Genomic DNA, 12,529 nt, shown 5'->3' on the forward strand with positions numbered 1-12,529 from the left:
CAGTAAAAAAGGTTTCTCTTTTCTAAATAAGGAGCATTTTTAACCCAACTCTTTTAAGACTACATCTCTCTGAAGAAAAACACTAGACTGTACAGTTCCTCAGAAGCCAGAGCTTTAAACCGGCCCTGCAATAAAGGAGAAGTTCAAGGCCTCAGTGATCCCTAAAGTTTTGACTGTGTCTATTCAGTCTCTGCTCCCTCGTGCTGAATATCCAAGGCTACCATGAAGTGGCAGGAGGAGGATGTGTGGGTGAAGAGTGGGCAGAGAAGACTCCCAAGAATTGGAAACTATGCAAAGAGTAGCAGCCAGCAGCTAATTAGTATCAGCTCTGAAATGACCCCTTTGTGTGGCTTGTCCTTCCTGAGAGAAAGGTTACAGTGCTGTCATGCCTGCTTTTAGCAGTGTGGTAATTAAAACAATTAATCCCAGGTCCTAAATAAGGTGGCTTCACTTATTTGGCTAAAGAGAGAATGGTCCTCCTTCATTTTTTTCCCCTCCTACTCACTGAATGTCACATCCAAGAGATGAGACAATTCCTACATTTTGCTTCTTCACGTAGGGCCTATTTAGAGGGAGGAATGATCATTAAGGAAGATTCTAGAATCTCAGGTCTACTTTCCTAAAACTGAAAAGCAAACTTATTTTGAGATGTTACTATCATAGCTCTTTACGAAGCTCTGCTGGGATACAAAGTCAGTTGATAAAGATCGCTAATAATTATTGTGCATTTACTATGTGCTGAGCCATGATGTCAAGATTTTACATGGTTCATCTTATTTAATCCTCCTTAAAATCTGTGAGTTGGATAGTACTGTCTGTATTATAATCCTGTCCAGTTTGTCAGATGAGGAAGCTGGGACCAAGAAAGGGGAAGAGACTAGATCATGATGAGTCAGAGTAGAGGCAGGATCGGAACACAGGCATTCTGGCCCAGAGAATGGCTCAACCACCATGCTATCTGTATTTCATATTCCAACTTCCCTACCATCTAGGGGTATCACAAGACAACTAAGAAAAGATGAATCCTTGCCACATGAGTGGATTAGGCTCATCAGGGAAGATTTCGCAAAACAAGGCAGATTTAAACAAGGCTGAAAGGTAGACTGAGTTTGATTTGGTGAAGAGGGTATTAAGGGCCTTCCAGGGAATGACAGCTACATGAAAACTTTGAGGATCAGGACAACAAACAGAACCTTTGGCTCTGGCAGGGAGTTTTTGCAGTCATTTGCAAGAGACCTTTATCTCCTAGGCCTCACTCATACTACCTTTTTAAAACATATTTTATTTATTTGAGAGAGAGAATGAGCAGGGGGTGGCAGGAGGGCAGAGAGAGAGGGAGGGCAGAGAGAGAGGGAGAAGCAGACACCCTGCTGAGCAGGGAGCCTGATGTGGGGCTCCATCCCAGGACCTTGGGCTCATGACCTGAGCCAAAGGCAGATCCTAACCAACTGAGCCACCCAGGTGCCCCTGGTATAAAGAATTTAGTCATAGCCTATAGGAATCATGTATTATAACTCTGTGCAACTATACACACACACACACACACACACAGTGGTTAGCCATAAAGGAAATCACTGTGGGACATTTTCCAAATTAATCTTTAGAGTTTTAATGTCTTAAGCTCCCATTTTTCCACAAATAAACTTGCCACGAACCTTGTTTTTTTTGAAAGCCAAACTAATATGCTGTCCATATGTGTTTGAATCATTTATTGTCTGCCCTGCAAGTTGCTGTTTTCCAAGAATTGTGTGATGACCAAAGAACACTGTAGCCTATTTGGGAGACTTCATAAAACTTTCTCCTATGGCCCCATTCCTGATATTAAAAGACACTAATAAGAAATTACAAATACAATATTATTTGTAATTAAATGTTTGCATATTCCTAAATAATATACCTTAAATTACAGTCTTTCAATTGATCTCACAATATTAGGTGATCTTTTCTCATTCTGATTTATGTGTTTGTATTTGATTGCTAATTTGAAAATGATTTTAAGCTCATATTTTAAGTACAGAGATTCAACTTTTAATTCAAACCTGAAAATTGTTAACTGCCTGGGATGGAGCCCCACAGGATCTCTGCTCAGTGGGGAGTCTGCTTTTCCCTTTCCCTCTGACCCTCCCCCCCCCCACCCCTGTTCTTTCTCTCAAATGAATAAATAAAAAATCATTTAAAAAAAGACTTTGCATGAAAACAGGAAGATAAGGTTTTCTCCTTAACTGAGCAAAACAATTGTCCCAATCTCTGTAAAATATTCTTCCTATGCCTCTGACCCATGTAAGATAAAAGAAATGATAGTATGCCTTTGGTCTTCCTGCTCCAGGAAGGAGAGGTGCTGTAGGAAAAGAATTGATTTTCTTCACTTCTGTGGTTTGAGAACAAGTTATAACTCCAGTTCTTCAAAGTGCAAGGAAAATAATACACAATTATTAGATAGCTATCTGTAAGACACAAATGTATGGATTTAGTAGAAAAGAACTCACCAGAAAAATGAAGTATGTTTCTAAAAGAATGCTACATTTTACTGCTTCTCTTTCTTTTGGCTTTTGGAATTTAACCTCCATTTGACCCACCTCCATACTAATCACTCTGGCTCTCTAAGTGCTTCCTTAAAGTCATCTTCTCTTTTCTCTGAAATAAACTGCAGAGCCATTTTTAAATCAACATATTTAAAGTTTATTTATCTATTTATACATACCCTTGTTCTAAAAAGCATTTAAAGTGGCTTAAAAGGATCCATAACATACACCAAGAAATAACTAACAAAAGAATCAGAAATTAAGCTTGAGTAAAAATGCTTATACAATCCTACTCATTTACTCTGAGTGGACCACAAATTTGGCTCTATGCTTTCTCACAGAAAGTCAGAAAAGGAAACTTAGTTACATCATTTACAATGTCCATAAAACAAAAACAAACCAATTACCCAAGAGAAGAACTCTTATTCCTAATACTAAGACCAGAAAGAAATTTCTCGAGAGGCTTCAGAAAGAGGTCAGTGTATGACGCAATAATCAGTGTGCTCAGTAGCAACCTAACTAGAGATACAAAAATGAATTTTGCAGGGCTTTTTTCTGATTATATTCAATACAGCAAATGGCATTACAGCAACTTAAAAATCATGGGTTTGAGGGTTAGGGGTGGGCATAACATGATATGGTCAAGGTATTCCGCTCTCCTCTGCTCTGCAACAGCAAAGATAGATTTTAAAATAAGAGATTAATCCAGTACCAAGAATGGCTTCACAGAAATTCTAAAACCTCTAGGATTATATGCATAAATGAAAAGGTAAGCTCACTTTTCTTGAGAGAGAAAACATAGTGTATCAGATCCTCAAGGTACACAGACAATTCACAACAGTTAGCAATAATTTCTTTAGAAAATCTAGAGAATTAAACATACTACAAATCCTTCACCCTAGTTTGTGTATTATCCCCCAGCAGCCTAGCTTTTTTTCCCCCTCTGCAAAAAGAACCTTTTATGTCTCCATTTGAACTCACAGCTTGGACAAAGGTTTCGGTGTAGTTAAAATGTTGCCTCGTAGCTGGGGAGAGAGGTGCAAGCCAAAATCTGGACACCAGGGGAATACAGACGGCTTCCTCAGAGGCTGCTGGGCACCGGATTCTCCTAGTTGTGCTTCAGGGTGAGCCTTTCGAAGAGATACTCGCTCAGCCCGGCCTGGGGGCCAGACAGCCTGCGGAGGTTGGTCAGGTGGTCACCCATTTTCTCGATGAGTTTCATCTCCTCATCCAGGAAATGCTTCTCCAGAAAGTCACAGAGACGACGATCTGTGTTGGCAGAACCCAGGGCATGCAGATCCAGAAGGGCCTGGTTCAGGTTCTTCTCCAAGGCCATCGCGGCTTCCATAGCATCCACACCGCCACGCCACGGATCTTCAGACAGCTGCCCATCCGAGAGGAGGGGGTCGCCGCTCCACTGGTTTCGCATCTTCAAGAGACGCTGGGCACCCTCACGCTTCCTCTCAGCCAACTCTTGGAAGAAGATGCCCATGCCCTTCAGAGCTACATTGTTACCTTCAAAATGAAAGCACAGAGAGCGGTAGGTGTAGGAGGCCTGCAGATGCAGGTTTACCACGTATTGGAGTGCAGCCTCCACTTTGGCGGAATAATTCTGGTTGATCTGGGTGCTCATGGTTGGTTTGCAATGAGGAGCTAAGCACAAAGTATGGTGTCCACAGGCCCCGGAAGTCGAGGTTGAGGATAGCTGATTCCACCAGAAAATGTGATTGGAAGGGGAGGGGCTGGAGGATGGTGAGAGCTTGGCAGAGATAGGAGGAGATGGGGAAGGGGTGGGAGTACCCAGTCTGTTTAATACAATAGACACTTTTTTTTTAGATTTTTTTTAAAACTTTATTTATTAGAGACACACACACATACACACACACACACACACACACAGAGAGAGAGAGAGAGAGAGAGAGAGAAACAGGCAGAGGAAGAAGCAGGCTCCATGCAGGGAGCCTGACGTGGGACTCCATCCGGGGACTCCAGGATCACACCCTGGGCTGAAGGCAGGCGCCAAACCACTGAGCCACCCAGGCTGCCCCCAACAGACACTTCTAAGGGGCTGCCGGATGTACTCTGAGTGTAGCTTTTGATAAGAATTTAATTCTTCTTTTCCTAATTAATAGAAATGAGTCTTTATTTCCCATTTTGTCCCATTTCTTACCATAATTCCAAAATGAGGTAAGAATGTCCAAAGTAAGAACATTAAATATTGATAGCAAAACACCTCCAATTTTCACTTCTTCATTTGTGATTTAAAACTACCTTGGTTTTCTTATTTTAGTGTCTAAAGGAATATGTTGTTTCCAGCTCCTAATCCCTCGTTGAGAGGGTGACTGTTATTTCCAGTTTGCCCAGGGCAATCTTGTTGTCCTGATGTAATTATTAATAGTGCCCCTGAATAAATAAATAAAATAGTGCCCCCTTTCACACTCAAAAGGGTCCTTGTTAGGAATATACATTACACAGTCTTCTTACTTATTAAGGAGGTCAAAATCCACACATTAAATTTGGGCACAATTCATTTCCATTTTATTAATTAATCATACCATGAAGAACCCCTCATAAATTTTCTACTATTCAGCCTTCATTTCTTTCATGTGTTGATGCATTTATTCCTTTTTAAAAGATTTTATGTACTTATTCATGAGAGACACGGGGGGCGGGCAGAGACACAGGCAGAGGGAGAAGCAGGTTCCCTGTGGGGAGTCCGATGTGGGACTCAATCTCAGGTCTCCAGGATCACGCCCTGAGCTGAAGGCAGATGCTCAACTACGGAGCCACCCAGACACCCACATATATTCCTTCTAATAGAAGTTCTCCTGAATACTATTTATGTGTCAGGTGTTTTGTTGGGTACTGGTAGTTTCCTGTGATTACCCAGATACTTCACCATGAAACATGTCATGTGAAAGGGTGGCACGGATGAAAATGTAGACCTATGAATCCTACCAAACCAGAAAATAACCCACACAGGATGCGTTAACTATATTCTCAGTTGGAAGATGAGGGCAGAACGAAATGTTCTCATAGGGTCTCTTCCAGGTTTGTGATTTCATGCTTAGCATCTTATTTTCCCAAATACCACTTGCCTGGGGCTGTTTCACAATTAGAACGCTTTCATGTGTCTTCTATCAAACAGGAAGGCATATCTTATTCAGGGTAAACAATATATGAACACACAAAAGTTTTGCTCTAAAACTTGGACCTACTTTTTTTTAAAAAAATTATCTATTTGGCAGAGAGAGAGAGAGAGAGAGAGAGAGAGAGCAGGCACACACAAGCAGGGGGAGCAGCAGGCAGAGGGAGAGGGAGAAGCAGGCTCCCTGCTGAGCAAGGAACCCAATGCGGGGTTTGATCCCAGGATCCTGGGACCGTGACCCGAGCCGAAGGCAGATGCTTAACCAACTAAGCCACCTAGGCGTCCCTTGGACCTACTTCTAAATGAAAATTCAAATTCATTTTTTTGCGCTACTTTCAAATATTTTCTATTTGTTGGTTGCTGGAGACCAACATCTTAAAATTCCAAAAAGAACTCTGCCATCTCCGCTCACTGCTTAAGCTAAAATACAAGCACGTATCCTGTATCTGAATACAGGATATATTGTAAATTTTATTTATAGAAGTTTGTTGTCCAAAAGTGTTCTCATATTGCATTTGAGGTTTGTGAAACTGTTACAATTCAAGAATGGCATATTTTTTAATCCTGGAGGGAACTGGGTAAGATAGGAGTAGTTCTGCAGCTTTTCTGGCCTTGGTTCTAGGGCAAAAAAGAGACCGGGGGTGAAGAGGAGGAAGAAAAACAAAAATTCAAACCCAAGAACAATCCTCACACATACTCAAATAGGAAACAAATTATACAAGATGGAATAGTCTCCAAATGATTGCAAAGAAAATGTTCATTTTCTACCTTGCGCATAAACCATTAATCAGCATACTAACCTTGTGATAAGAAAATGCTAAGCTTAGAGAAGGCTTCACCATATAGCATATTATCTGTATTATAGTATATCAGGCTCATTTAATATATTTCTATTTTCTATACATTTATTTATTCTTCTTGGAAAAGAAAAATGCCTATATAAACCTCAGATGAGGTAGTTTTCTGCCTTGTGAAAACGTTAACAAATCCTTCCCTCATTAGAGAGAAAAGAGTCGATGTTGGAACTGTACTCTGATAGGTGGTTAAGCACATAACGGTCAGAATCAGACCAATCTAGGCTCAAATCCCAGCGTTGCCACTTACTCTGAGTGTGACCTTAGGTAGCTCTTTGAGCTTCAAGCTTTCTTGCCAGTAAAATGGGACTGTTAATATCTCACAAGTATACCACGAGGATTAAATGATACAATGCATGAGAAAACACTGCCAAACAAGTAGAAAGCACTCAATTTTTTGAGGGCTATATCATCAATGAATTTTGCAGTAAAATTGTGGGGATCCTCTCAAACCCTAGTAATATCAGATTCATATCCCAGTAGGTTTTTGATCCCAGTTTCCTCACCATAGACCTGTTTGGCGGAATCACTATGCTCAGTGGCAATGTCCTTTTAAAAGTATGAAAGCACCAATGCATAGCCTTGGATGTCAAAGATCTAATTCATTTAAAACATGAGCAAAACTAGCTTCTCTTACTTCCTTTGCCTAAGTGAGATTCCCTTCCCTTGCCTTTGTGGCCTTCTCATCTGTGGAGGCAAGGGAAACAGTGACTCAGTGACAGAGGTCTATTTGTTTTCTCATTTCTCCAGCCCAAGATTATCATCCACTACAGCAAGAAACATCTAATGAACACCTACTTTATAGAAGAGGGTAAGATTATGGAACATTCCATGTGAATAATAAATTCATGTCCTCTCCCACTCAGATGTAGACTTTGGAATGCTTATGTCTTGGGTCAGATTCCCCAGAAGCAGACCTTGAAATGAAGATTCCTGTTCAAGTTATTTATTGGGAAAGTGCTTCCAGGGGAGACCAAAAGAGAGTGGGGAAAACAGCACAGAAAAAGAAAGGAGGCCAAGAAGCAAGGTTGCAATTTCAGGAAAAGTCTGAGCCTTCTCATAATCTCAAGGCTTAGTTTTGGAGTACAAATTACAACTAGTGCTTATTTCAACATGAGGCAAGGGAACTGGATGTTCATAGTCCTGTCCATTGGCTATGGGTGTTCCCAGGAAAATATAAATTCCCATGGTCTTTGTATAGGCAACTCCAGTAGCCCAAGGGAAAGCCAAAGGTCACAGGTGCTAGTCATTAGCAAAAAAGCGCATTGGAACTGGGTGCTGAGCACACCAAACTGGTAAAAGGGATCCAGTGATCCCTATGATATGGGCAAGGCCTGCATATCAGTCCACCACCAGCTTGCTTCCCTACTTGACCTTGGAGGGCACAGTGGAAACAAGAAACTCCAGTTTGTACATTTTTACCATGAATCCAATTGATGAAATGAAGACATCATAGGTATTAATCTATATGTACATCTCTTTGCTACTTCTATTTACAGGGAATACAGGAGTTTTGGAGCCTATCTCTGAAATCTCTTTTGCCATCACTGAAGATATGTAACTCTTTTCAGGGTCTCATTTCCCCTTCAGGGGCCACATATTCAAGACCAAAGCAGACCCAAAGCTCCAGCTAAGAAAGCATTTGAATCTTTTATCTGACCCTCTGCTGTAACTGACAGCACTCCCTATATTGGAACCATATATTGATTTGTCTAATAGCTGCACAGAAGTACTTAAAAGTGAAAACATTCCTAAGAACCTAGAAACTGACAGGCTGTGAAATGGCTGCTTAAGAACCTGTCATCCAAACTGAATTCACCTGAAAACTGATGTTATACAAACAGCAAAATGGTTTCTGAATGTTTGTCATTTTTAAAAAAGGGACTGTAAGGGGTACAATTTAGTTGTGAGCTGTTCACCTACTGTAGACAAGGGACAGCTTGACACCAGGCACAGTTATAAAACTGAAAGTCTATCATTTTTTCTCCACCACAACACACACCCACACACACATACACAGCCGCCACCTCATTCCACCTGTAACCCCCACTAAACTCTGAAGCACACTGAGAAGCTTATCACGGCCTAGCCCAACAGATCCACCTCACAAAACTTACCCTTCCTGTGCTTCCCATGGGCACCTCAAACAAGTAGTGGTTCTCAACTAGGACTAATTTCGTTCCCCAGAAAGCATTTGATGTCTATAGACAGTTTTGGTTGTCATAACTAGGAGGAGGAGACTATGGCGACTATAGGAGATATAGTCTAGACTATATAGATATAGACTAGGAGACTATAGTCTCTAGGAGGAGACTAGACCCACTATGTCTAGTGGGTACAGACAGGCCTGCAATGCTATTAAATGTTTTACAATGCCCAGGACAACCCCCCACAAGAAATAACCATGCAGCCCAAAGTGTCAATAGTGCCGAGGCTGAGAAACTCCTGGCTAATGGGTAGATAATGTTGGTGTCTTAGTTTGGGTTCCCCTAAAAGCAGACCTGAGACAAGGACTTTAGTACAACTAGTTTATTTAAGAGGTGATCCATGAAAGCAACAGTAAGCATTGAAGGTAAATGAGACAAGGAAAAGGAAGAAAACCAGTAAGGGGTGTGTTAAAGAGCTAGTTAGCACTATGAACAACTAGGAGTCAATGCTACTGGGGAACTCTGAGGGACTATATGAAGCACACCTTGGGGTTATCCTGAACAAGGACAAGGAAGTTGGAATATTTACCTTCAATTACCATCTGTCATTACCTGAGGATTGCTCCTAAGGATATTAACTTTCTGGTACTTCCAGACTACTCTTTAAGAATCAAAAGACTGCCCCCTCAGATAGAGAGTTTTGGGTACTTGTGGCAAGAGCCCATGGACACATAGGGGAATGATGAGTGCTGAGCAAGTAGGGACAGGGTACCAACAATGTAGCCTGTAGGTGGTCCTCCATGAAAACATTCATGGAAATATATCTTAGTTGCTTTTTCTGAAGATGATGCTTTCACCAAAAACATTCTAATCATGACCACAGTAGGTGTCACAGATGACAAGCAAGGGTCATATGTTTTAGAGAGACCTTGTTAAAACATGCAGTTGGAGGGACTCTTAGAAACTATGTGTTCCAGCTCTGTACCAATGCATGAATATCCTTAAGAACATCTCTAACAACAACTAATCATCTAGTCTTTGCTTGAACACACCCAGGTTACCAGAAACACGTTAGCTCATAAGGGCTACCCATTCTATCTTCAAGAGAGTCACTTAGGAGCCAAGCAGACCTGAGTTTTGAACCTCTTTTAACTTAGTAGCTGTGTGACTTTGGGCAAGTTATTTAACCTCTCTGAATCTTACTCCATTGAGCTGTAAAATACCAGTAATATTCTCTACCTCTTAAGATTACTGTGAAGATTCAATAAGAGAATACATGGAATTTAATACCACCTCTGACACATAGTAGCTGCTAAATAAATATCAGCTGCCTTCACTCCTTTTCCTTTCTCATCTTCTCAAATCTCTTGTGTCAGCTATCTATCTCACAATAAGTCTGATCCTTTCATTCTGGCTCTAACTTCCAAAAGAATATAAAATAAATTCATCCCACCTCTCCACTAACCTAAGACTTCCCTCCTCCACCATGGGCCTCGCTTCTTCTACCACTCCTCATTCACCCTGGCTCTGTGGGTCTCTACTCTGGTCACTTTCCAAAAGGAAGTGGAGTCCCCCCCAGGGAGACAACTTCAACCACATGGGATGAAATATACTTGAAAATCACATCCTTTTAATTTGTATGCATGTGGATCAAAATGGGTTGTTTATGGAATAATGTTCTCTTTTAACATAAAAAACAGAATCTGTCTAGTTAGGAAAGCAAGGCAGGAAATGAGTTTCTCTTTCCTTATCTTGCTCCATGTTAACTCTTGCAAATGTTTCCTCCAAACTGTGCTTGCTCTTTAGCCCTCCCAGATAAAAAGTATTTTCTGTTACTTTAAAACTAAAATTGTAATGTTTCATAGAAAGAAACAAGATTCACATTCCAAATAGAGGTGGTGTCATATTTCAGAAGGGCTTGCAAATCTGCCCTTAGTGGTTGCCAAGAGGTGGGTTGGATAGACCCAGCTTGAGCTGGAAAGAACATCCAGCCTTGAAATCCGATGTGGCAACTTTTGCAGTGCTACTCTCCTTTTCCCTAGTTGAAGCCCCTCACTGTTCCTTCTGGTCACGCTGACATCGGGCTGGAGAACAGAGTTACCCAGCAAGAGATTTTGCTTTTCATTACCTAAAACACCTCGTTTTTGTAGATATATGTGTATGTGTGTGTTTAAAGACACATACCAAAATGTTAATAGTGGTCTGTATTTTGTGTAACCAATTTACTTTTTAGTTTTCTATATTATCTGATTTTGGGGCAGCACTGAGCGTATACTTAAAATTACTGCAGAAAAATCCCCCCCCCCAAAAAAACAAGACCTATTTCTACCTTCAAAGAAAAGGAAAACTTGCTCCCTTGTCACAAGTAGGTCATATGATCTTGGTCCACAAAGCAATCAACAGGACAGGGTGTTGTCTCCTGAAGCCAGAGCTGGCTTGATGAGTAGCATCCTCCAGTCTGGTGGGCACCAAGGTACTTTATAAGTGACAAGTTAAAATTCAGTAAAATGAAGGGTTTCTCTCTCCATGTCCCTTCCACCAATCCCTGAGACTTCACTGGTAATCATTCTACCCCCTACTAGCCACCAGGAACCCAAGGTTCAGCCTGGGGGCTGGGAAGAAAACAAAATCCCTCCTGGGACTAAGTTGGCCCACAGGGCAGAGACATTGCCTTCTATTTCTTCCTTATTCCCTGCTGGCCTGGCAGTATGATTGACACAAAGAATCACAGATTCTCAGGGACAATGAAGCCTCAAAGGTCATTTGATCCCAGTCCTTATCCCCATTGTCAATGCTTAATAGTCACCTGATGAAATTAAATGTGGCTACTGGTCACTTCAGTTGCTCAAAAGGTTTGAGCCACAGAGTCAAATGCCCCAATTCACTCAGACACCATCCCTGGCCAGTCCCCTCTGTCAGTGTTCCAGGAATATGAAGATATAACTCGGCATCTATACCTCCATGAGTGGGACAGGAGAAGGGGCCACTGACGGGTGGTGGGACCAGCACCAACAACAGGTCCCATCTACAGCTTCTGGAACTGGTGATGGCTGCATGTTTGGCATCAGTACAAGTCTCCCCGCCCAGGGTCCCAATGCCCCCTCCTCAGAGTGTATGCACATGGCTGCAGGCCAAAACACAGCACTGTTCACCAGTTCGAGATAACGAAATATCTATCTGGGCCTGACTCTATATAAGCACCAGATGGTAATGATTAAAATTAAATTAAATTAATGTTTGACAGTCCGTGAAGGGCATAAATTGCATGGTGTGCTGGTTGTCCAATCTGTCATCTTGTTTCCCTTGGCTCAGGTCAACAAACAACAGCTGAAAGCTCCCTCTCTGGGTCAAACAGTAGCTTATTTCTCTGCTATGGAAATGGCTGCTCAGTTTACTAAGTTGAAGGCTCCTAGGCTGCCAAAATCGTGATTAAGATGCCTTAAAAGGCAGAGAATTCTGTCTTTTCCCCACAATCTCCAGCAACCATCTCCCAAACACACTGTAATGGCAATTACTGGTTAGAAATCAGAAAGGGGGAAATCTGAACCTGGACTAAGAGCAAACCACTGCCAAAATCACAAAGCAATTTCCAGCTCTAATGACAGCCTTCTTCATTCACATGGTTTCTAGAGCATGTGGGCAGTGCTGATGTGTTATCAAGTTGCAAAAGAATCCATGGCATCGCATTTTAAAATCATCCATCTGCCAAGTACTCCTTTCTAAAGAACTTAAAGAACTTTCAGATTTAGACTTTTGCTCCTTCCCCGTGTTATGCAGGAATCGGTGTTCCAATATTTACACTGTCTTTCTACCTACTTACATCCAAAGTCCCACTTCAACCTTTGTACTTTTGCACAA

At 41.6% G+C, this 12,529-nt stretch overlaps 2 protein-coding genes across 2 annotated transcripts in view; both read right to left on the minus strand.

Annotated features, from left to right (window-relative positions):
- RPGR (retinitis pigmentosa GTPase regulator) overlaps positions 1-12,529 on the minus strand; it is a 273,551-nt gene that overhangs the window by 203,255 nt on the left and 57,767 nt on the right. The window lies entirely within an intron of this gene.
- On the minus strand, positions 2,719-4,207 carry LOC121483233 (ferritin light chain-like). Its single transcript, XM_041741617.1, has one exon. It carries the CDS (start codon positions 4,153-4,155, stop codon positions 3,631-3,633), a length of 525 nt encoding a protein of 174 aa, XP_041597551.1. The 5' UTR covers positions 4,156-4,207; the 3' UTR covers positions 2,719-3,630.

This window comes from Vulpes lagopus, chromosome X (assembly GCF_018345385.1).
Source record: "Vulpes lagopus strain Blue_001 chromosome X, ASM1834538v1, whole genome shotgun sequence".
NCBI classification, from domain to species: domain Eukaryota; kingdom Metazoa; phylum Chordata; class Mammalia; order Carnivora; family Canidae; genus Vulpes; species Vulpes lagopus.

What these genes read in the sequence shown, in the direction of transcription:
- LOC121483233 (XM_041741617.1), bottom strand. Translation starts at nt 4,155, where the DNA reads ATGAGCACCCAGATCAACCAGAATTATTCCGCCAAAGTGGAGGCTGCA.